The 24,367-nt window shown below is 41.9% G+C and overlaps 3 protein-coding genes across 5 annotated transcripts in view; 2 read left to right on the top strand and 1 right to left on the bottom strand.

The window, feature by feature from the left end:
* Positions 1-1,273: 1,273 nt before the first annotated feature.
* Positions 1,274-3,432, top strand: LOC143213917 (peptidyl-prolyl cis-trans isomerase sig-7). 2 transcript variants are annotated; one of them, XM_076434279.1, is made up of 4 exons: positions 1,274-1,436; positions 1,509-1,999; positions 2,074-2,315; positions 2,541-3,432. In XM_076434279.1, the coding sequence occupies exons 1-4, from the start codon at positions 1,367-1,369 to the stop codon at positions 3,280-3,282; spliced, it is 1,545 nt and encodes a 514-aa protein (XP_076290394.1). In that variant the 5' UTR covers positions 1,274-1,366; the 3' UTR covers positions 3,283-3,432. The 2 variants fall into 2 exon arrangements, with proteins under 2 accessions (XP_076290394.1, XP_076290395.1); XM_076434280.1 differs by lacking the exon at positions 1,274-1,436 and having other exon boundaries at positions 1,512-1,652; positions 1,741-1,999.
* Positions 3,433-3,570: 138 nt separating this feature from the next.
* Dnalig3 (DNA ligase 3) overlaps positions 3,571-24,367 on the top strand; it is a 52,107-nt gene continuing 31,310 nt past the window's right edge. The window contains exon 1 of the mRNA XM_076434245.1: positions 3,571-3,812. The gene's annotated coding sequence lies outside the window, so the exon portion shown is untranslated. The remainder of the gene's footprint in view (positions 3,813-24,367) is intronic.
* The window catches only part of LOC143213926 (uncharacterized), a 30,474-nt gene continuing 10,460 nt past the window's right edge, over positions 4,354-24,367 (bottom strand). Inside the window, exons 1-4 of one of the 2 annotated variants that reach the window (XM_076434292.1) lie at positions 21,668-24,172; positions 11,625-11,806; positions 11,225-11,453; positions 4,354-8,377 (exon numbers count right to left, since the gene is read on the bottom strand). In XM_076434292.1, the coding sequence (XP_076290407.1) occupies positions 8,316-8,377; positions 11,225-11,453; positions 11,625-11,786 (453 nt within the window). In that variant the 5' untranslated portion in view covers positions 11,787-11,806; positions 21,668-24,172 and the 3' untranslated portion in view covers positions 4,354-8,315. Of the gene's footprint in view, positions 8,378-11,224; positions 11,454-11,624; positions 11,807-21,667; positions 24,173-24,367 lie in introns of those variants that run through there. The other variant, XM_076434291.1, reaches the window with a different exon arrangement.

Here is a 24,367-nt window from a genome sequence, read left to right as displayed (position 1 = left end):
CGACAAGTCAGACGGCCGAAAATTTTCGAAAATCTCGAAAATTGAGAAAGTATTAGGAGCACATGATGTCGCAGGAGGTGGCACGAAATTCAGTAGTACAAATCAACGACAAGTCAGACGGTCGAAAATTGGCGAAAATGTTCGAAAATCTCGAAAATTGAAGTTTGTATTAGGAGAACATGATGTCGAAGGAGGTGGCACGAAATTCAGTAGTATAAGTCAACGACAAGTCAGACGGCCGAAAATTTTCGAAAATCTCGAAAATTGAGAAAGTATTAGGAGCACATGATGTCGCAGGAGGTATTCGAATTTCAGTAGTACAAATCAACGACAAGTCAGACGGCCGAAAACTTTTAAAAATCTCGGAAATTAGGAAAGTATCAGGAGAACATGATATCGCAGGAGGTGGCACGAAATTCAGTAGTATAAGTCAACGACAAGTCAGACGGCCGAAAATTTTCGAAAATCTCGAAAATTGAGAAAGTATTAGGAGCACATGATATCGGAGGAGGTGGCACGAAATTCAGTAGTAGAACTCAACGACAAGTTATATAGACGGCCGAAAATTTTTCGAAAATCGAATCTTGTTTTGTGTACCCAAAATTTTCAAAGATTTTAATACTGTTATCGAATATTCGTGTGCAGGTTTGAGAAAAAAGAACATATTAATTGTTGTAACTAACATTCTTTATTTTTCACTAAACATACCATTACAATATACAATACAATAACAAAAATGATTACCATGATGAGATGAGAAGATGGTTCCTGGCAGGAATACGATGAAGTACATATTGTAGGTAGGAATGCGTAGACTTGATGTGGCTCGAGAACCAGGAACGTCACGGGGAGCTAGATGTGCAGCCGAGTCGAGGGGGTGTAGCCTTCGAAAATGCCTCTGATCGATGACCTTTTGTTTCTTACTCCAGCCAGAATACATTTTAGAGTGTATAAGAAAACACCGAATTAATCGAATGACACGATCTCCCAGAAGGCTGGCAAGGTCTCTCGACGGTGTCCATGTGTCCATGCCACAGATGTAAAGTGGATTCTGTTACCTGATAAAGATGATGTAGGTAGGTTCTGTTCCATGCTAAAGATGATGTATATAGGAGCTGTTCCTGGCTAAACATGATGCGCAGACAACAGTGGCACGGCCAATCCCCGGGCGTGAACACTCTCATATACATACTTTCTGGTCTACTCCTATATTTTGTCTGTGCCCATCGGTGATTGGTCTATCTATTCCTATATCTCTTTTGTGGCAGTTTGTGGTACAAGACTGTACAAGACAGAATGTATACACAATAATCGAAGAGGAATTATTCAATCACATACCCATTTAAGTTGAACTCATTATGAAATCATGGCTGTTGTAATAGAAACCACTATCGGTGACTTCACCGTTGATTTATACACCGACGAACGGCCGCAAAGTAAGTGGAAAGTCAGCGTTGAGGTTATGCATCCTACTGTCTTCGCTAATTCATTTCATTGATATTTTGCAGCGTGTAGAAATTTCCTAAAGCTATGCAAGCTGAAGTACTACAATTGGAACCTGTTTCATTCGGTCCAGAGCAATTTCATTGCTCAAACTGGGGATCCAACTGGTACCGGGAAAGGTGGTGAAAGTGTATACGGTGTTGTGTTAGGTGAGAAAGCACGGTATTATGAAGCAGAGCAGATGCCAAAGATAAAGCATGACAGGAGTGGTTTATTGTCTATGGTCAATTGCGGTAGCAACATGCTGGGCTCTCAGTTCTTCGTAACACTGGCGCCAGAGCTTCAGTCTCTAGATGGAGAACACTGTGTGTTCGGCGAAATCACAGAGGGTTTGGAAATTATCTTCAAACTTAATGAAACAATCTGCGATGGCGATCACAGGCCGTACCAAGACATACGTATCTCCCACACAGTTATCTTGGAAGATCCTTTCGAGGATCCCAAGGGTTTCGTTATTCCCGATCAAAGCCCACCGCCTACAAAGGAATGCTTAATGGTAGGAGACTTTTCGCTTTGAATGTCGAGAGTTCTAAGATATTCTTTGTAATCTTTAAATAAATATATTTGCAGAGCGATAGAATCGGAGCAGACGAGGTGATAGATGATACAGCTGGTATGACAGCTGAAGAGATAATGGAGGTGCAAAAGGAGAAGGAAGCAAAGGCTAGAGCCACGATATTGGAGATCGTGGGTGACATTCCGGATGCGGAAATGGCACCACCTGAAAATGTTTTGTTCGTTTGCAAATTGAATCCTGTCACGAACGACGACGATCTTGAGATTATTTTCAGCCGATTCGGAAAGGTCGTGGGGTTTGTAATAAAATATTATAATATTCTTAGATTTCTCTAATCTTTCACTGTCTTATATTTCACCCAGCCAATTACTTCATAAATGCATAAAAACCTGCTGTTCACTTATAATGAAACCAGCAAGAATCATTTGCACTCGATTAGAACGATAATATCAATGTCTTCCCCTGAAGATTTTTCAAATTTTGAAGGTTGAAATTAAAGCCGAGACCTTTGTCCTTTCAGCTGCGAGGTGATCAGGGACCGGCAGTCCGGGGATTCTCTGCAATACGCGTTTATAGAGTTCGCGGAACGGAAGAGCTGCGAGGAGGCTTACTTCAAGATGGACAACGTGTTGATCGACGACCGTCGAATACACGTTGATTTTTCACAATCAGTAGCGAAGATGAGGTGGAGAGGCAAGGGCAAGGGTATACAGTACTTCGATGACAAGACTGAAGAAGCTGTTGGCGAGATCCGAAGGAAGGGTGGTCCGAGGATCCAGAGGAGAGACGAGATTAGCAACGAGGAGGTCAAGCACAGACGAGAAACGGACAGGAGGAACAAGGAGGAGATTCTAGAGCACCGGAAGCACGAACGAAGGAAAGAGGACATCGAGTACTCGCGAAATGGTGGGAAGTACTCACAGAAAGAAAGATACAAGGAGAGCAAGCATTACGATGGCTCCAGTGAAAGGTACGATCACGAATCGAGGCGGAAGAAAGACAGGAGACACCGCAGCAGAGACCGGAGCAGGGAAAGACACAGAGACAGAGGTCAAAGTAAAAGAGAAAGCTACAAGGAGCACAAATCCAGTAAAAAGCACGACGGCGACAGGAAAAGGAGGGACAGAGACAGCTTCAGCAACGACAGCGAGGACTCCAGGCACGGAAAACACGAGGAAAGACACTCGGACAAGAAGAGAAGGGATCGAGACCGATCCACGGACAGACACGGGAAATCAGAAAAGTACAAAAGAAGAAATTAACGTAAATACCTGTGACTCTGAAGTACCGTACATCGGAAGTGCAGAGCTCAATGCGAATATATTTTATGAAACAATGGGTCGAGTGATCGACGAGATGTTTTTAAGATACGCTTGCGTTTTCAAGCGAATAAAATTATTACGTAATTTACATGCTGGTCAATTATTTCGTAGATCAAAGCCCTTGCCTATCCCTCGCACAGCTACGACGGTTCATACTTCTAGAATTTACTATATTTATTTTAATTCTTCGATTATAAGGGAAAAAGAGTAACGTCCGTGTTTAATAAATTCCGTTTGAAATATTCTTCGGAGGCCAATACGAAGTTGATAGGATTCTCCAACCCCTCGATGATTCGTCGGTGTCGTACACAATGGTAGTTGGTCATCGTTTGTGAAGATGTCGCAACATATTCGACTCCGAAAACGCTCCGACGTATATCTCGTCTTCTAAAATCCCCCGTATCCGATTTTTACGTTTTGTGCATCGTACGTGGACCACACACCGACGACTCTGGGACTACGAACAGCTCGTAAGTGTCTTGCAAGGAAATTGTATTTTGGGTTGTTGGTAATGTGAGGTTAGGTCGGGCGCGGTACGCTTCAAAATTCTTTTACTCTTTACTCGCGTTCGTTTTTTCGAAAGAGCTCTCGGCCTTCTCGGTCAGAACGTTCTCTTGAAATTTCCAGTAAAGGATAGCGCAAATTTTACCGGAGCGGCCGTGGTCAATTTGCGCATCGTGTCCAATCGTGTCCGAACGTGCTCGAGTCGGTCACATGCTTGATATCAGTCACGTGCTCGTGAGCACGTGGTGCAACTGTCGCGCGCGTTTCTTCTTATTTTGAATTTAGTAGCGCCTCGTCCTGCCATTTCTCTGTAAATTCTTGTAAAATGGCGCGTACGCGTTCTTAACTTGCGAGTGTTCAACAAAATAGTTTTAAATACTTTTAAATATTACAGAGACAAATATTCGCGCTATAATTCACTTGTTCTTCAGATCAAGCTACTCTGCTACATTTTCAATAAGAATATTATTTAGGATTCAGGATTCCAACATAATTATGCAGGCGCTGGTGCCACACTGATGCTCACACGTTTTATTTGCTATCGTTGTGTTATACATTGTCGCGGGAAATCGCGGCGGAACGCGATCGAGGACGTTCCCCGACGATTCCACGCCGAAGGGGATGAGTGTGTCGTCGTTTCGGTCCGGTTCGATTAGGGGCTCAGGTCACGTGGTTCTCCGTTATAATACAGTGGGGAAATTCAGTATACGGTGGCACCGAATCACGACGACAAGGGAGGGGGGCTGGGAACGTGCGCGTACAATGCAATTGAATGATAAACATCGCTGGATTAAGTGTCGGGTAGAAAATACAATCGACGACGGTGATCGCTGTCGTCTGTTCGGGTTAGAAATCGACCTCGTCGCGACAACGAATTCGGTGATTTGACGCGAGATAATTCGGAACGCGCGTGTTGTATCTTCGAATTTTTTTTAATTAGGGATGAGATCAAGTACCTCGAGTACCTATTGATTGAAATCGAACTCTCTATAAGTACCTCGAGAAACAGAAATAGTATTCCTAAGTATACTCGAACCCATGTCGGACAGTCTCGAACCTCTTACAAGCACTTTGGTAAACCGAAATAATACTCGCAAGTATATTCGAATCTTGGTCGAACAGGTTCGAAACTTTTATGAATATCGTACCGAAAATTCTCTGATATTTCTAATCATTATTATTTTTACCTTTAAAATCAATTACGTCGTCTTCTGATGCATTCAACACGTATAAGTATAATTTCATAATCTATCGGAAATATTATTCTTAAAAACCTACTATGCAGTTCTGATTTCCAAGATTCGAGTACTACTTGTGAAAGATTCGATTCCTTTCAACATCGGAGTACTTATTAGTATCTTTTCGAAACTTGTAAGCACGCAATTCCGAGGTTCGATATCAGTTTGTATAAAATGAATACTTTTCAAATATGAAAACATTATTGCTTTTAAGTAGTAATCGAAACCCATGAAGTGAAACTTGGTTATTGAAGCTTGATCCCATCCCTACTGATAATACTCTTCGCGCTCTTTTCTTGCGGATAATACTTCGGTCGATATTCTTCACACACATAGCACGGAAACATATTGAATTTTACGTTAAACAATTGGGGGCACGATGCAACAACTCTGCGAACAGATTGGCTTGATACATTTAAAGAGAAGCGGATATTAGTACAGTTATTATTGACAACCGTTTAGGCTTGCTTACATTCGAATAATACCATCCCCAATTCTTTGAACGTGTGCAATGGCGTTCTTCCTGCGGGTAATACTTGAACTGACATTTTGCGAAAATTGTAGTCGACGATCTTTTGCAATTGCTATCGCGAAAGAGAAAAATCATACTCGAGTATTTATTGCGTGTTTCCGTTGACGACGGGATGGTATCTCTAACGGGAACAGACCGTAGATCGCCGTGAGGATCGAGAAGTAAGACACGGGGCTGGTGAGGGTGTCGATAGAGCTAAATAAATAAAAAAAGGGGCGCATACAAAGACTACGTGAACGCGTTACACGTTTCTTCTCGCGAAACGATTATAAATAATTGCTGGAAGGGTGCAGACGGCGGCGGCCTCTCTCCTCCCGTCTCTCATACACACACTCTCATACACACGGATTCTCTCTTCGTCACTCATTACGTACTCTCTCTCTTTCTCTCTTTCGATGCGTGTTCGTTTTATCATTCGGCCGACGAGGGAACATTCCAGCCGCAGAAAAAATACTTGTTCTACTCCGTCTCGCGTTTCTCTCGAGGATAGAAGGTTCCAAGACGCATGCTACGCGTAGGGAAAATAGCGATGACTGTCCTTCTTCTCGGATAGCAAACATTTGCGGTCTCCACCGATTCGTTCCGAGGACAGCCTCGTGTTTCACGTGATTTCGCAGACCTGGCCCATGCACCCTTCTCGCTTAAAGCTAACGAATAAATACCTAATCGCCATTTCGATTCTTCGTCTAAATGGCGCGTCGAGGACACTTCACTCAGTTCACTCTCCGGAAAATATCGGTTCTTCCTCACCGTTTTTATCTCTCCTGTTCCGCTCGCGATCATTTGTCGGAGAGATTCGTCCTGATTCTCGTACGGGGTTCGAGTGCAGTGTCCTCCATTCACCGGATCAAAATGATTATACTGCAGAATACTAGAAGCGAAACACGCGTCCGATCGGAGACGGGCAAAACCTGGGCTGTTGATCGGATCAAACGTGTCAACGGGGAATACTATGTTTCTCGCATCGAACTCGGAGCGACCGGGGCGAGTCGCGAGCTCTCTCGCCTAGTTTGCGTCATTCTTTCCCATCAACCAATTATCTCGCCCGAACGATATTGAGCCAATTGACGGTGTTTTCTTTGTTTCAATGCTCGCCTCGTTCAATCTGATCAGCGTCCGTTGATTTGCGTGACGAGTCTTCGCCGCTTCTGCCGCCCCGACAGAAACTTCTCAAGAATTATGTCACCGGGTTTCATTTACTAGTCACGACAAGGAAGAAGCACTCGCGAGTCACCCGACTATCACTCCGACCAACACCGTACAAGAGTTACAGTTAAAAATATATTTATTCTGCCGGATTCTGCCCGTCACCGGTTGCTTTTCGAGATCGGGGACACGCGTCCGAACCAGTCGGAACGCGTGTCCGCTCGTCTCTCGGCCTGGAAGCGATACGAACGGGTCCGGCCGCGACAATATATATTATTTACATCTCCGTCGGGATTCGGTTCGCGGCTCTTCGAAACGGGGCGAAACATTTCTGGGACGATGTCGCGCGACGAGCATACCACCGAGGTCTTTCTGTACGCGGCTCTCTCGTCTGGGGATCGCTTGGGATTTCCAATATGGCGACCGACTCGGCGCAGACGCCACCTCGAACATTCCTCGAGACGCCGTTAGCTCGAATGGACCGGAAAAACGAAATTGTCGAGCCTTTTCGCCGAGTCTCTGTGGCAGACTCTAGATTACATCGGTGATTCTAGGTTTTAGAATCACTTCGAGGAGATTTTGAAGGTTTTACTTGTCCAATATGGCGCCGGTCGCGTCCGAAGCCGCCTCGAAGGTTCTTCGACGCGACATTTGCTCGAATGGACCGGAAAAGCGACATTGTTGAGCCTTTTCGGCGAATCTCTGTGGCAGACTCTAGATTACATCGGTGATTTTAGGTTTTACAATCACTTCGAGGAGATTCTGAAGGTTTTACTTGTCCAATATGGCGCCGGTCGCGCCCGAAGCCACCTCGAAGGTTCTTCAAGACGACATTTGCTCGAATGGACCGGAAAAGCGACATTGTTGAGCCTTTTCGCCGAATCTCTGTGGCAGACTCTAGATTACATCGGTGATTCTAGGTTTTAGAATCACTTCGAGGAGATTCTGAAGGTTTTACTTGTCCAATATGGCGCCGGTCGCGCCCGAAGCCACCTCGAAGGTTCTTCAAGACGACATTTGCTCGAATGGACCGGAAAAGCAAAGATTTTATCGAATCTCTGCAACAAATTTCGGATTATCTGAATGATTTGAAATTTTGGAAACGCCTCGAGAAGTATTCGAGGTGGTTACTCGTCCAATATACGGCCGCTTTCGCGCTCGAGCCATCTCGAAGATTGTTCTAGGCAGCTACGCCTTCGACATAGTAAAATCTCTAGATCACGGGTTTCGATTCGATAAATTTTCATGTCAAGATCTTCGCTGTACTAAAGATTTTATGTTACGTGGTGTCGTCTGGAGTAGTTTCCGATAAGATTCTGTTTCCAATATGGCGGCGATCGAGTCTGCTTCAGACAAATTCGAATCCTTGTCGCTGAAGCGATCCCCAGACGGAGTGAACAAACAAGTATGTCCTAGCGACATCTTTTTCTTTTTCTTTATGATCACTTCGCGCAATTTTCTTCCGGTGGTACGCGTGTTTCGCTATGTTGTCCGAGTGAAGAGGCTCCGTTCTCGACGTGGCCGTCAGTCCGCGAACGATCCCTGCATCCTATTTACTTGTGCAGCTGTCGCTTGCGACCCATGTTGCAGATCTTGAAGTGGCACAGTGTCATATCTGTTGGAATCAATGAAAAGTTAACGGATTAGTATCCTGACTCTGTTTAATTATGTTCGATGACGCGGACGAGCGGGAATCGACGGGGATTTTTTGGAAGCAGGCCATTTTTCTGTGGGGGGATCTCAACAGGCTAGATCGATCTCGGCTTGTTTTCCAGCGAGAGAACCGTCCTGACGTCACCGGAATCAAAAGTCAATTGGCGCAATCGATTGATTGACTCTCGCTCGCGAGTTCCTCGAAACGAAACCGCGCGATTCCGAGCAGCTTTCGACGCGATCGCTCGATTCGTCAAACGACTTTTTACTTTGATCTACAGTCAGGAGCAAAACTGATCACACACACTTTAAATCAGAATAACTTTTTCATGAATGCATTTTTGCATTTTTTCAACATATTTTTTAGACGTCATTTAATAAACTAATTCCTCTAGTCTCACAGAGAAATTGAAGTCGTTTGATCCGTTCATAAAAATGTTATTCTGATTTAAAGTGTGTGTGATCAGTTTTGCTCCTAACTGTATAATACATATAGATAATTTCTAATCAATTAACACTAAATTATTGGGGGGCTACTGTCCCAGAGTTTTATACAAAGATGAAATGATTATACGATTTATTCAAGTATACATTATAATCATGATCCCACAAAATCTAAATACATTAAATCGTATCATTTTTATAGGTATAATATTTTAGCCACTTATTATTAACTCTCTACACTCGAATCTATTTTAACACGGTTTCTTTCGCTTAAATAATATATGAAATTGACTTCTTGACAAAATATTTAATTCTATGTTTGATTCAATATTTAATTCAATACTTGAATTTTTACTAATTCACTAGGAATAGAAAGTTAGTAATGTAAGAAATAGTTTGAATAACTACGCTATAGAAGAAGTTTCGAGTACAAAATTTGTGCTCCTGAAATATTCACATATATTTTGGTGGTCCAGGAGCTGAACCAAAAATTCGGGTACTCTCCCTTATTTCAATTTTGAAGTCGGCTAGATATGTGCGTAACTGACAACTCGAAAGAGAGAGTTAGAATTATACAACACAGATCAACCGGTTCATCGGCGACGTGAGATTCTCATTAGACGGTGAAGTTTCGCCGAGGGAGTGCGGCGAGCGAGAAGATAGCCTCGGAGGATCTCGCGACTCGGTTTTCGTGTTTCCCGGGGCGAAAACGGACCGTTGCCACGCGAGGCACGTCCGGTCTACTTAATCGCGGGGGTTGGAGAAGTGCGAGAGACCGAGCGAAGAAGCTTGAAAAAGTTTGCGGGACGGATTTCTTTCCTTGGAATCGCGGCTTTCATTTCGGAGAGGGAAGTGCTTCTTCCCACGTCGGGGTCTACACTTCGAATCCCGTTCATTTTTCACGGTTATTGTACGATTAGTGTGAGGACGGAACCGATAAACACGTTCGCTACCATGGTCACACATCTTTTACACATTGAACACGTCGAATTGACCTTAAACTCATTTATTTCTATAATACTTGTAATAAGGAGAGGTCGCACCTGTGCGGCAGAGTAGGGCAATAATCAACTAATATTTACAAATGGCTAATAGTCTTTTTGAATGTTAGTCATAGCAAAATAGTAATTGGTCAAAACTTTTTGATTAGTTAGTGCTAACTAATTTAATATTAATATTAATGTATGCTAATCGCACGATAGTGACTGATGACTAATAGATTGATGGCTGATCATCAACTACTAATTCACTAATAAGCAATATAGCTAACGATTACTTAGAGCTAGTCCAATTAAAAAAAAGATTAAAGGCGAAGAGAATTTAGAATCACCAGTGTATTATTTCCAACTCACTGTGTTCTTTTAAAATTGATGCAGAAAATTTTTATTTTGCATAAACATCCGCAGTCGAGTTATCACTAACTAATCAAAAAGTTTTGACCAATGACTATTTTGCTATGACTAACATTCAAAAAGACTATTAGCCATTTTTAAATATTAGTTGATTATTGCCCTACTCCGCTGTGCGGTCGCTGATTCTAATGAAACTTTTTGTGGTTAACTGAGGACAAACTAAGCAGTCACGTGTCCGAGCTTTTTTGCCGATGCACAACATTCAGAAACACTAAAACTTTGTTCTAATTGTTTTAATAGTTCATAAGGAAGGTGCGTTGTATTTTAACAAAATATTTGAACACATGAATGGGTGTCTGCAAGAAGAGCCTTTGTCATGTTCTTTAAAATTTTATAGGACCGCAATTATATATAGGAACTTATTTGGCTTTAACATTTAATAAAAGAAACCGTAAAAGAGGTCTTTCAGTTGTCAGTCTTTTTCCAATGGAAGAACGGCCTACGCTATTTTCAGCTGGTTTTGATTATTGCAATTTACGTCTGAGATCAAAACTACACTTCTATATCTGTGATTGCCATAAAAAAACGCCGCATGTCACAATGTCAAAAAATTTCAGTTTCTGCATTAATTGAGACTTATAGTATAGGATTTATGTCTTTATCAGGAAAAAGTCATGAAGATAAATTCGAAAGGCTCAAAAACATGATGCAATTGAACCGACATCCTATGGCAAAGCATTAGTGACCAAAACTTTAAACGGCAATATCTCGAAAGTGAAATTATGTGACACGCGGCGTCCTGCCTGACAACCACAGATATAATTTAAAAAACCTGACATAGGTCCTTCTTCAACAAATGGTGGTAGCGTACGTGTTCACCACTATTCTAGTGTTTTAATTTCTCTTTTCTATTCTCCTACTGAGTTATCTTGAGAGACATGTGACAGGAGAATTTGCGGAGAAAATGATTAAAGGATGAAGGAAGGTAGAGGGAGAAAAGGTGTGATACTCACAGGTGAGTTCGGTTCGTTTTCCTGAACGCTGAGGCTGTCTGACGACGGCGTTCGGCGTTGGAAGTTCCTCGGCCGAGTAACCTGCAGATTGAACCCTCGGCACGGCCTTGTCCTTGTTCCTGGCCTCCATCGATTCAATTATGATCTCCTCCATCACGTCCAGCTCCTTCTGTCGCTCGTCGATGTTCTTCTTCTCCTGCTCCATCTGTCTCAGCTTGTTCAGCATTATCTGTCGAGAAACACGTTGAACCAATGATTGAGTCGTTCACTTCGAGTGAATGTCTCTGCGACAACATTACATCTAAAATCGGACATTTCCGTGTATGCGTTTTCGCAAATTTTAATGGAGCAGACATTCGCGAGTACGGCTATTGCGAGGAGCGTGTTTGGGGATACTCACATAGTTCTCGGCGTTTTTGAGGAAAGCCTCGCTGTTGTAGAGCAACTCGGATGGCATAGGACCCATCTCCGCAACGACAAGAATGTTGTCGTTCGAGAGGCAGAACAGTATCAGTGCCAGCAGACACAAGCCCGTTCGTTTCGTGTTGGACCTTCCCGTCATTCCCTCGATCCTCTTTGTAGCTGCAACAACAAGCAAAGCGGTGAAAATTAGAGAGGCGTAACAGACAGGATGGACATTCAGTCCAGAGGGACTCGATAGACTCGAGGGACTCAAGAATCACTCAAGAGGGATTCATGACGATCGAGAATACTTGAAGGATTCAAGACGATCAAGAATATTTGAGGGATTCAAGACGATCAAGAATACTTGAGGGATTCAAGACGATCAAGAATACTTGAGGGATTCAAGACGATCAAGAATACTTGAGGGATTAAAGACGATCAAGAATATTTGAGGGATTCAAGACGATCAAGAATACTTGAGGGATTCAAGACGATCAAGAATACTCGAGGGATTCAAGACGAGCAAGGAGACTCGAGGGATTCAAGACGAGCAAGGAGACTTGAGGGATTCAAGACGATCAAGGAGACTTGAGGGATTCGATCAAGAAGACTTGAGGGATTCAAGACGATCAAGAATACTTGAGGGATTCTAGACGCTCAAGGAAGCTTGAGGGATTCGATCAAGGAGACTTGAGGGATTCAAGACGATCAAGAATACTCGAGGGATTCAAGACGATCAAGAATACTTGAGGGATTCTAGACGCTCAAGGAAACTTGAGGGATTCGATCAAGGAGACTTGAGGGATTCAAGACGATCAAGGAGACTTGAGGGATTCAAGACGATCAAGAATACTCGAGGGATTCAAGACGATCAAGAATACTTGAGGGATTCTAGACGCTCAAGGAAACTTGAGGGATTCGATCAAGGAGACTTGAGGGATTCAAGACGATCAAGAATACTCGAGGGATTCAAGACGATCAAGAATACTTGAGGGATTCTAGACGCTCAAGGAAACTTGAGGGATTCGATCAAGGAGACTTGAGGGATTCAAGACGATCAAGGAGACTTGAGGGATTCAAGACGATCAAGAATACTCGAGGGATTCAAGACGATCAAGGAGACTTGAGGGATTCGATCAAGAAGACTTGAGGGATTCAAGACGATCAAGAAGACTTGAGGGGTTCAAGACGATCAAGAAGACTTCAAAGGATTCAAGACGATCATGAAGACTCGAGGAACTCGAGAACTCTTCAATCGATCCTGTAAAACAGCAGCTTTTATCCCACTGCAACTTTCGAAAGCGACTATCAACTTTGTTTATCGGCTCATAGTACGGATTTCTCTCCTAAGCTCTTCCCCTCATCCAATAACAAAGTCTGGTCCAGGAAGTAGGGCTTTCGACGGCAAGAACCCTTTTCGAACCCCCGATGTCGTATTTCAACTTTCATAAACGATTTCCAGCATCGTTGATCAACTTATTTTGATCACATGTTAGATGCGCCGATTACTTTTCCAAACTTCTTTCTCTGATCCAGTAGCAAATACACCTCAAGGAAGTAGGGCTTTCGTCGACAAGAACGCTTTTCCCGAGCAACAGCAATTTCAAAAGAATCGACACATTACTCAGTAAACTATTCCTTCAAACATTCGAAGAAAAACAAAACTTGAGTCAATAGAGAGAGAGAGAGTTTTCACCCTCCAACTATCAGGGATATTTTTATCGCCTTAACATGAATGTGAGCAGCTAAAAAGAAAATACGTGTCAAATATTTTTCAACAAATTATGTCCCACATAAATTTTATTAAAATCAGCGTGTTACACTTGGGCAATGTCTCTTGTTAGTTTTGCCGCGGACTGTACGTGTTTGCAGCTTCAGGAATTAAATATGTGGTCCCGACGCGTCGGTCGATATGTCGTATTGGTCCTGAAAGGGTTAACACGATCAACAGGTCCGTTTCTATTCTCGATTCTCGTGTTCCGCTGCGGCTTCGGTGATCCCGACGGACTTCGGGGAGGAGAGGAGAGGGCTCAGGGAAATTAGCTTGAAAAGGGAAAACGGTGGTCGGCCTCGGTGACGGGGAAAAACGAGTGCGAGGATCGACGGAGCGTTAAGGGTACGTCGAGTCTCGCGATAACGACCAATTGTCGAGAGGAGATCGAAGGTAGTTCAGCGGCGACGATATTCACGCTTCGCGTCTCTCTTCACTCTTTCCAGGCTCGGGAGACCGCAGGAGAAAAAAAAGCCAGAGAGCGAGAAACTGCCCGGTGGCGATCGATCCTCGAGATAAATCGACGTTTGATGGCTCGTTCGACTCGAAAATATACACCCACGCGGCTCTCACCTTCGCCGGCCGGTATTTCTCTTCGACTGTTTTATTTTCTGCCTCCATCTCTCATTGTATCTTTTTTTCACTCCCTCGCTCTGTCTCTCTCTCTCTTTCTCGCTTGGGCTTGTGGATTGATCGAGTCCTCCCTAAACGCGTCGATGATCGAGCATGCCAAGTTTCGGACAAGATTTTCGTATAATACGGCCGGATTTCGGATTCCAGGGGCGCGCCTACCTAGAGCCTCACTGTGAATGATGGATGAGAGGTTTAGGCTAGGCTGACGGATAGCATCCTGTAACTTGTATCTTGTATCTTGGATCTTGGATCTTCTATCTTGGATCTTCTATCTTGGATTTTCTATCTTGGATATTGGATCTTGTATCTTGGATCTTCTATCTTGGATCTTCTATCTTGGATCTTCTATCTTGGATTTTCTATCTTGGATCTTCTATCTTAGATCTTCTATCTTGGATATTGGATCTTGTATCTTGGATCTTCTATCTTAGATCTTCTATCTTGGATATTGGATCTTGTATCTTGGATCTTCTATCTTGGATATTGGATTTTTTATCTTGGATATTGGAACTTGGATCTTGGATCTTGGACCTCGGACCTTGGATCTTGGACCTCGGACCTTGGATCTTGGACCTTGGATCCCGGATCTTGGACCTCGGACCTTGGATCTTGGACCTTGGACCTTGGATCTTGGACCTTGGACCTTGGACCTTGGATCTTGGATCTTGGATCTTGGATCTTGGACCTTGGACCTTGGATCTTGGATCTTGGACCTTGGATCTCGGATGTCGGATGTTGGAGTTCTCAAATAATTAATTTATCGCTTTTCTATTAAATATCGCCGGGTATTTCTCTATTTTGCACAGCAGTGTATGTATGGTCTAAGGTCGTGCATGTGTCACAACGTCACAAAGTCACCAGTATTCTCCTTAATCCGAGTCAATTCCCCTGATCTGGGCGACACTGTCCCGAGCGTCACGACGCATTGCCTTTCCACTTGTTGCGTTCCCGCGAATCTCCGGTCGCGTTTGTTCGTCGAACATCTGTCGCAATTTCAGTTCCGGTTTATCAATGCAACCCTCTCTCCTGCGACTATACTCCCCCGTGTATCGCAGACACCGGAAGCCAGCGCGGAGTCAATCGAGTTAGGTGAGAATTATTCAAAGCATAACTGTCGCGAGCGCAACGTTTCCCACCCACCGTCGACTTGTGTATCCCTTTGTGCGCTCCCGTGGCTAACCGGAAGAATCTGTGGGCCTAATTCCCGTACTTCCGTGCTACGACGTTTCATTAAACTCTGACGTTGCTCATTAGCCGGTGCGCTGTTGACGCTGTTCGATTATTACGATGTTCTTCTTCACTGGATATGTACATACACCCAGTAAGCAATCTGCTCTTGATTTGGTACAAATTTGGCATCAAATACCGACCCATCTGTTGCCGCATTGGGCTCGGTATGTGGCAATAAAGTTTGCTGCCAAAATTCCATGTCAAATGAAGGCCAAACCGAAGGCAAGGTCTGTCCTCGATATAGAGGGCACGTCGGTAGCACTAAGAGCGAACCGACCTAACTAAAATCGTTATTGTCATTATTTTAAGATTTGTAAATATTTACGTTATTGAACATCCATGAAACTTGAAATTATATTATATATACATATACGTTAGAAATTGAACAATTCAGAACGATGAAAAATAATAAAGATGAATAATGATTCAATAAACTTATTCGAGCACAAATTGTGATAAAGATCTGCAAAATCGGAGTAAATACAGCTTTGTCATTTTCATTAGTTAAATCGTTTCGATCACTTTTAACGCTTGGTAGGCTCAGCGTTAACGCCGGATGAAGAAATTCGAACGAATTAAAGGTCTGCGCGGTCCAGCGATTATGTCGTAATGTAACGTTATCTGCGATCTCGTGGATTTCCTTTCGGTCGTTTACGGTCTTGTCTCGTTCATCGGTGATAATGATAATTAGGCTCGTCCCGCGGTGGCGTTGTTGCGTGATGCGGTAATAGCGAGATAAAGCAAGAACGCGTATTTTAAACCGTGGAGATAAAGGCCTGATAAAGTGGCCAGTTAAGAGGAAGAAGAATAAACTAATGCTTTTCTACGAGTTTACCTCGGGACAAATTGCAACGGTACATTATAATACGTCTCGAGCTAATCCTCGTTTTACTCGGGCAATTAAACACGGCCTTTGCAAAACAGAAATAATAATAATTTCTTCAACAGTAATTATAAGAGAAAAAGCTACATCGGAGGAACAATGCCGCGAGCGTAACCTATTAGAGTAGGTAGTAGATTTTGAGTAGGATTAACAATAACAGTAATATATAATAGTTCATTCGCAGTTGCTTGCTTGAGAAAAATAATTGATTAAAAAGAGAGAAAAAATAATTGATTAAAAGAGAGAAAAATAATTGTGATTAAAAAGCGGAAAAGTACGCTGAAAGAACAGTGTAACTGTGCACTCTACGGAGCGGGAACAACAATAACAATAACAGTTCATTCACAGTTAGTTGCTCGAGAAAAACAATTGATTAAAAAGAGAGAAAGCTACGGTGAAAGAGCAGTGTAACACGGGACGAGCGTAACCGAGCGAATTAGCTCAACCTCTGCACTCTACGGAGCAGGAATAACAATAACAATAATAATTCATTCACAGTTAGCGCCGGAGTAATTCATCAAAGAGAATCGGAGCTACACAGTAGCACAATGAACGTAAAGAAATAATAGTAGATACAGCAAACCGGGAAAACATGAAAAGATAAGGAGGAATAAAGAGTCGAGAACGAATGCTGTAAGATTAAAGAAAAGAGCGAAGACAAAGAAGAAGAAGAAGAAGAAGAGCAAATTGCGATTTCAATGCTTCCACGAGGGAAGTCGATAAGTTTCACGAAACAATGGAGGAACGCGTCTTTGCGGAGGAAGCCGCCATTTGCTTCGTCACGAGCCGACATTACACAACGGTAGTTTCGATCGATTACGCAAACCGTAATCTACGTGTCGGATCGGCGACAGAGTTCGCGAAATCTGTGCGACGATTCCATTGAGAATTAATCGGAGAAGCTCCCGGGCCGTGATTGGTCGCCGAACGCGTCCGATGTATCGCAATCGTGGCTTCGTACTTCGATCCCTGTTCGCGATCTCGCCTAATCTTATCCCCGACATTCCGTGCCCCACTTCTCGATTTCCGTTTATCAGGCGAATCCTCGATGACCCAAGAGAACAAGCTCTCTCGCCGCGCTTCAATAAAAGAGAAGAACAAAATGGCCGTTCAGCTTTGAAAAGGAACTGGCAATCTCTTTGTGCTGAAGACTTTTTCTCGTATTTCCATCGGTTTGGAAGATACGTCGCCATTTTCACACCGTCGAGCGAGGAACCGCGTGAAGGTCTAGCCGGTCTAGCGTCTTGCGAGTAAAAATTTCAGAGATGGGAATCAAAAATAGAAAACAAAATGGCTGTTCATCTTTGGGAAGAACTGGCAATCTTTTTCTGCTGAAGACTTTTTCTCGTATTTCCATCGGTTTGGAAGATACGTCGCCATTTTCAAACCGTCGAGCGAGGAACCGCGCGAAGATCCGTCTCGTAAAAATTTCCGAGATATAATAAAAAATCGATAACAATGAATAGCTAGGTCCCCTGTTCGTGACAAACAATTTCTGTTCTATTTCTATTAATTTCAAAGATATTACACAATTTTTCCTCGAACGTGAAATCCTGCGAAACGATGTTCCGCGTTGTACGAGACGCGATTTAAGTAACGAAAATGAAAAATCGATAGCCATCGAATATCACGACCTCTTTAAAAAGAATGGACTATTTTTATATAGAAAATTTTGTTTCGTGTTTTCATCAGTTTGGGTGTTCCACGATTTTCATCGAAAACGCGGATTTCCCGATACTCGTGTCAATTTCGTCGGAATCTGTGGCTCGTCCGATGTACCCCGCGAATAATTTATCTATCGCCGCGGACAGATAAGATCGACGGGGGGATGCGCACGATCACGTCACTTTACATAATTCATCTCTCGCCCACGAAAAAAATTCGACCACCCGTAATTACGCGTTTTCTGGCGGGAATTAGGTGTGCTTCTTTCTATCACGCGGGAATGCCAATTACCGAGAGAATTTATCGAAAAGCGAGTTCGCGGTAACCGAAATTCGAGACGCGATAAAAGAATAATTCTAATACGATTTTTATTTGCGGAACGTTTCCAACCTCGATTAAAACTTTGTGCGCCGCCCTTTTGAAAGTGAGAGGCGGAATTGTTCGCTCGAGATCTAAAAATGAATTTTCATGATATATTTGATGTAAAAGACTTTGTTAGAATTCATTTTTACCAGTTCCTCGCTCGATATATGTTTGAGTTTGGCTTGATTTTTTGGAACTCTCTTGCCAGTCGAAGGGCTAATAAGTTCGCCATCGTATTTGCATACGTTTGCGGAGAATTTAAAAGGGTTTTCGAAGTTGCGATTCAGAGCTGAACGATCTAAGCTATTTTATTTTATTCTATTTTTGTCCAATGAAACCAGTGGACAAGATGGCTCCCAAACTTATTCTTCCAAAGCAAATTCTCTGGATACTCTCAATAGAGCAAGGAGTAGAAACAATTTCTTGATTATGCGAAACTGGTTGTTTTAAAATAAATTCTGTGTTCTCGACTATTCGCATTATTCGAAGATATTGAGAGGAGCCTAATATCTCTTCGTCGAATCGGAAGAGAACCGAACGAGATCGATGAAACGAATATTTGGAAATGTGAACGAAAATTTTTCCGGCCTTTTTTCACGGTCGATGTATAAACGATCCGAAAGATCCTTTGTCATTTTCCGCACGTTTTAACGCTTTTTCCGTCGAAACAATAAGCTCCTCGATGGACAGGCTCTCGTTCGGCCGTTTAGCAAAGAGAATGGCGGCCTAATGCTCGATCCTCCGCTATTTTCGCCGGCGCCGTTTTCTGTTCTCCCGCGTTCCCAACACCGTTGTTCCTCGTTCGCTCCACTTCCACTTAGGCTCGCCGCGCATCGTTTTCACGACCCGGGTTCAAGGCCACCGATCGAGCCTAACATCGAGCGGCGAACCGATTCGCAAAACGGTAAACAAAACAATTAACCAGCGATCCGAGTGACGTTCTAGCTTGAAACTAACAAGAAATTTTCCCGAACTTAGAAATTCGTAAAATTGTAAAACTTCGGCGATACGTAGGTGTGAAATCGGACCTTGAAAATTCGGCTACACAAGGGATAGGAAAAAGTTGTTATTTTCAGGGACCAAAAATAACAGTTATTGTAAAATTTTCTACGATAAAAATCATTGGTAAAAAGTTGATTATTCTTGAAATTTAAGATAATGTACACAAAATACATATAAAGAAACAAATTCGAAGAACAAAAACATCGATTTTTATACTTTTTGGATACGAATCACAGTTATTAGTGTTCAAAAAATTGGATCCTCCTCGATAACTCCTCCTCAAAGCAGTTATCGATGAGAGAAGTTGTTCATTTCGATCGCTCATAACAGTTATCAATGAGAGAAATTTATTTCGATCGCTCATAACAGTTGTCGATGAGAGAAATTTATTTCGATCATTCATAACAGTTATCGATCATCGAATTTCTTTTCACTTGTTCACAATAATTATTGACGCGCAAATTCATTTTCGTTGCTTATTTAATTGAGTTACTATTACTATTGTATTATTCAGTTATTGAGTTATTGGGTTACATTTTTCGGATGGAGCAAGCCTGTGAAATTCATTGAAAAGGTTTCGTACAACAAGACGAATCAACGGACCATAAGAACAACACAAAATCTGTTTGTTTTGTCACATTAAAAGTTTGTACACAGTAAAAGATTGTAGTAATTAATTTTACGAATAAAAAATTTATGAAATAATAACTATTACAAATTTCCTAATGATAACTATTACAAATTTCCTTCACCAATAACTGTTATGAGCGATCAAAATGAACCTCTCCCATCGATAACTGTTACGAGCGATCGAAATAAATTTCTCTCATTGATAACTGTTATAAATAGACTGCGAATCTTTATGCAAAATAAAAGTTTCTTACTTGAATTGCAACAAAAACTGGAGTGAATTAGAAATTTATTTTCTTCCCTATTATGTTTAGAAGATTGAGAATAATATGATAGCATGTTTAAATTTTTCTAAAATTTTTACTATTAAATTTACTATTTAAATTACACCCACTCATTTTTGTCTTAAATGCATAAAATCCGCGGTCTAGTTATAAATGTTCGAAATGAATTTCCCTCACCGATAACATTTACCAACAAGAGAAAAACTTTTCGGTTACTTATAATCCTTATCATTAATCAATACGATTTTAGTCGATGAAATACTTGTTATTCTATGACTTTCTTTCTTTTTGGTTATAACAGTTATGGTCCCTGGTTCTTTTTAATGGGGATTACTGTTTGGTGGAACGTTCATCAATTGTTCATATCACTTTAAAAAAGTCGAAAAATAACCGAATTTTCAAGGATCTACGCTAATTAACTCGCAAGGAATCATCTCGAATTCGGAAATTCGAAAAATTGCTTTCCTCCCCAAATTCACTTTGACGGGATGAAATGAAACCTTGAAAATTCGGCTATAAGGGATAGGAAAAAAGTTGTCCTTTCTAATAAGAATCACCGTCTGGTGGAACATTTATCAAATCTTTATATAATTAGAAATATGTCGAAAAATAACCGTGTTTTCAAGGTGCGATTTCAACCCCCTTAAAGTGAATTAGGGGAGGAAAACAATTTTTCGAATTTCCGGATTCGGGATCATTCCTCGCGATTTAATTAGTGTTTCTCCGAGCGTGATCCATTGAAAAAATGGAGTTTTCGTCCTCAAGGGGGTTGAACAGCGCCGCGAGAGATGCGAAAACGTAAGAAGCGGCGTTTGAACGTGGTTTACGGTGATCCCCGAACGGGATTATGGCCGGAAAACGGAAATTCTGGCGCACGAGTTCGGACGCAAAATAACACAAAACAAGAGGAACGGAATGCATAAAACACCGGACGGAATACATAAGCGAGCGATCAGAAGTCTGTTGAGACTCCGGGGAGAAACACGAAACGTTCTGAGAAATCCGAGCGAGAACTCGAGAGAACGTCTGCTGTGTCTTAGCGATACTATCGACTGTTACAACGTTAATATTAATAGCGATGCAACTGTTGATGCCATGCGACGTACGGCAATTTAAAGCGTCTTTGTTTGAACGAGTAACGTCAGCGACTTCGAGTGAATTTACATTACATTCGCTATCAATGAGCTAGAATGGTACATGATTATCCCGACGGTTAGCATGGAGCCTTCAAGAAAGATCTACCCGAGAAACTCAAAAAATGGATGCTCCAATTCATTGTTTTTCAGTAAAACGTGCCGGAACAAAGAAACACATTTTCTGTCCAGTCAATTTTTTCTTTTTCGAGAAAATTATGAGCTATCCCTTGAATTTCGTACGAGTGTTTGGCAAGACTGTGCTTGCAATAGACTTGCAATAAAATGGTGATAAAAATTGTTCATCACTCAAGTAGACAACAATTATAATTAATAACAGATTTCTCACACTGTCGAACGTCGAAATGATCTTTCAGAGCTGATATTCACTGATAAATAAATAAATAAGTGAACAAATTCGAGACACATGTCCCGCACTCCTACCTGTCTGTGTCTCGAGAAGCTCCTCCGCAGGATCACTTGTAACGATCGGCGCGATCGATGGATCAAGTCGAGAGAGTTGCGTGTAGGGTCGCGACGCGCGTTGTCAACTTTTTGGCGGGACCGTGCGTGCAAGAATGAGCGGTGAGGGCTGTTGCACCCTCTATTATACCCCCGAGCAGAATCCGCCGCCACCCCCGTTCGCCTAACCGCACCTCCTACCACCTGTAGAGGAGCTGGCACGATAGCTGGCACGAGGATACACCCACGCGCGTGCCGCTATTTCCTCTCTTTCTCTCCTCTCCCCACTCTTTGTCTCTTCTCTCATATATTTGTTGGTTTTCTTTTCGCGCATTTTAACCGCCGGTCCACTGTACTAGGAGATGGACCATCGGAATTAGCCCCTACAGATTCGGTTCACGCTGAATACACAGGATGTTCCGAAAATCTGTTCTTACAGCCCCTTCTTTGATCATTTTTTTCTAGGAAAGCAGTATCAATTTTTAGCGAACATAATTGTGTGGTATTATAGTACGTATAGCGGAGTAGTGAGAGCTATTTTTGTTTTTTGGAAATTGTGTTGCTGTTATTCGTATGGCGCTGCATTGAACACGAGTGTTTTTTCTGCAGTACTTTTCTTCAGTATCATTTTTATTTTGCAAGAAGCTCGTGCCAGGAGTCGCGCAATATGGCGTCGATCGCAGAAACTCGCAGACATTGATCTATTGAGATACCGAGCGTACAGCGTTTGTTTCTTAGAATATTAAAAATAATAACGAGCGATTTCGTTGACTTGGAAGACGCGCGGAGAGCTCGCGAGAGACGGGAACGTTAATGGGGAGGGAAAATTCGAAAGGAAGGCCAAACGTGGCCGATTGAACAATCGATGAGGAGGCACGGTTCGTTAGGTCGGAACGGGGATGGAAATGTCGTTCCTTGATTTATTCACGATTCCGATTCGTATCGTTTACGAACAATGCCTGACCACCCCTCGATCTCTTTCAACCATTTCTCTTCCGAATTTTCATTTTCCTACCGCGTCGCGTCGAGTCAAATTTATCGCGCGCCCCCGTTCATCCTTTGATTTCTATTCCCTCCCTATTTTGTTTCCATAATGCGACACATCGAATCAAAGTTTCCATTGATCGACACTGGAGTCGACACGTCGCAAAAACGCGGTGTATGTGTAAATAGAGACTCTTGATTGACATTTGTATATTTGTCAGAAATCCAATTTTAGTCCAGCGATCTCGGTGCGTTTAATTCACGTTGCTTGTCGCTCCGATGCTTTTGGTTTCACATTTAAGTTTTCTTTTGTGGCTGTAGAATAGCGTGCATGCCGCGCCGATCAAATCTCGCGTTCGAAGTATTGATTTTATAAAAAAGAAGTATTAGCAACACAAGCCTTTGATAATATTCTCTTCCTTCCAGCAATCTTATTTTATTAGACTCTAGCACGAAGAATTTCCGTTCGCTCTTGCATCCGGTAAACCGGGAGATGATTCTCGTTCGATACTGGGGCGAGAATGGAAAATAAACAAATATCTCGACAAATCGTTCTGACGCGACCTTATAATTGGACTCTATAATAAATTCCTTTTATACATCGTAACGCAATTTTAGAGACGATCAATTTTCTCTTGTTATCGTTCTATTTCTAGTCGCACGAAGACGTCACGGGACTCGCAGTTTAGAGATCGATTTTACGGTCTTGCTTAATGCATGTTGTAATGCGTCTTCTACTAAGTAGGTGTCATTTTAAATTTCGATTTTTTTATTCGTGAAGACCAGAGGTGTCACGTTTCGACACGTTGTTAGTAAAATTGTAAAAAAAACAGCGTTTTTTTATCATTTAAAATATTGGCTTGGCAAGAAAATATTTTCGGAACTTTAATGAGTAAGATATTTCCTCTTCTGTTCGATGATCTTTTGAAAGAATATATTTTATTGATTAAAGTCCATCTCTTGAATAAAGAAATTCGGTTTTGTTTCACCTTAAAATACCGAAATTACTTTCTTGCCAACCCAATAATACTTCTTAATGGACGACTCTGTACTGTACACACAGACGATCTATGTATTTCGATTCCATTGATGGTTTCGCAAATCTTTTACAGTCACAGTTAATTGTCAGTTACGTTTCTTCATATTCGTTTGCAACAAAATTCGACGATTAACAATTCCATTGCATGATGACAGTTAATTATCAGTCACGTTTCTTCATATTCGTTTACAACAAAATTCGACGATTAGCAATTCCATTGCAAGATGACAGTTAATTATCAGTTACGTTTCTTCATATTCGTTTACAACAAAATTCGACGATTAACAATTCCATTGCATGATGACAGTTAATTATCAGTCACGTTTCTTCATATTCGTTTACAACAAAATTCGACGATTAACAATTCCATTGCAAGATGACAGTTAATTATCAGTTACGTTTCTTCATATTCGTTTACAACAAAATTCGACGATTAGCAATTCCATTGCAAGATGACAGTTAATTATCAGTTACGTTTCTTCATATTCGTTTACAACAAAATTCGACGATTAACAATTCCATTGCAAGATGACAGTTAATTGTCAGTTACGTTTCTTCATATTCGTTTGCAACAAAATTCGACGATTAACAATTCCATTGCATGATGACAGTTAATTATCAGTTACGTTTCTTCATATTCGTTTACAACAAAATTCGAC

This window comes from Lasioglossum baleicum, chromosome 12, assembly GCF_051020765.1.
Source record: "Lasioglossum baleicum chromosome 12, iyLasBale1, whole genome shotgun sequence".
Lineage (NCBI taxonomy): Eukaryota > Metazoa > Arthropoda > Insecta > Hymenoptera > Halictidae > Lasioglossum > Lasioglossum baleicum.
The sequence above is the reverse complement of the archived record's forward strand: the minus strand, read 5'-3'. Positions and strand labels throughout refer to the sequence as shown.

What these genes read in the sequence shown, in the direction of transcription:
- LOC143213917 (XM_076434279.1), top strand. Translation starts at nt 1,367, where the DNA reads ATGGCTGTTGTAATAGAAACCACTATCGGTGACTTCACCGTTGATTTA. An exon ending in CACCGACGAACGGCCGCAAA is followed by an intron (nt 1,437 to 1,508) that starts GTAAGTGGAAAG and finishes GATATTTTGCAG; the next exon opens with CGTGTAGAAATTTCCTAAAG. An exon ending in CTACAAAGGAATGCTTAATG is followed by an intron (nt 2,000 to 2,073) that starts GTAGGAGACTTT and finishes ATATATTTGCAG; the next exon opens with AGCGATAGAATCGGAGCAGA.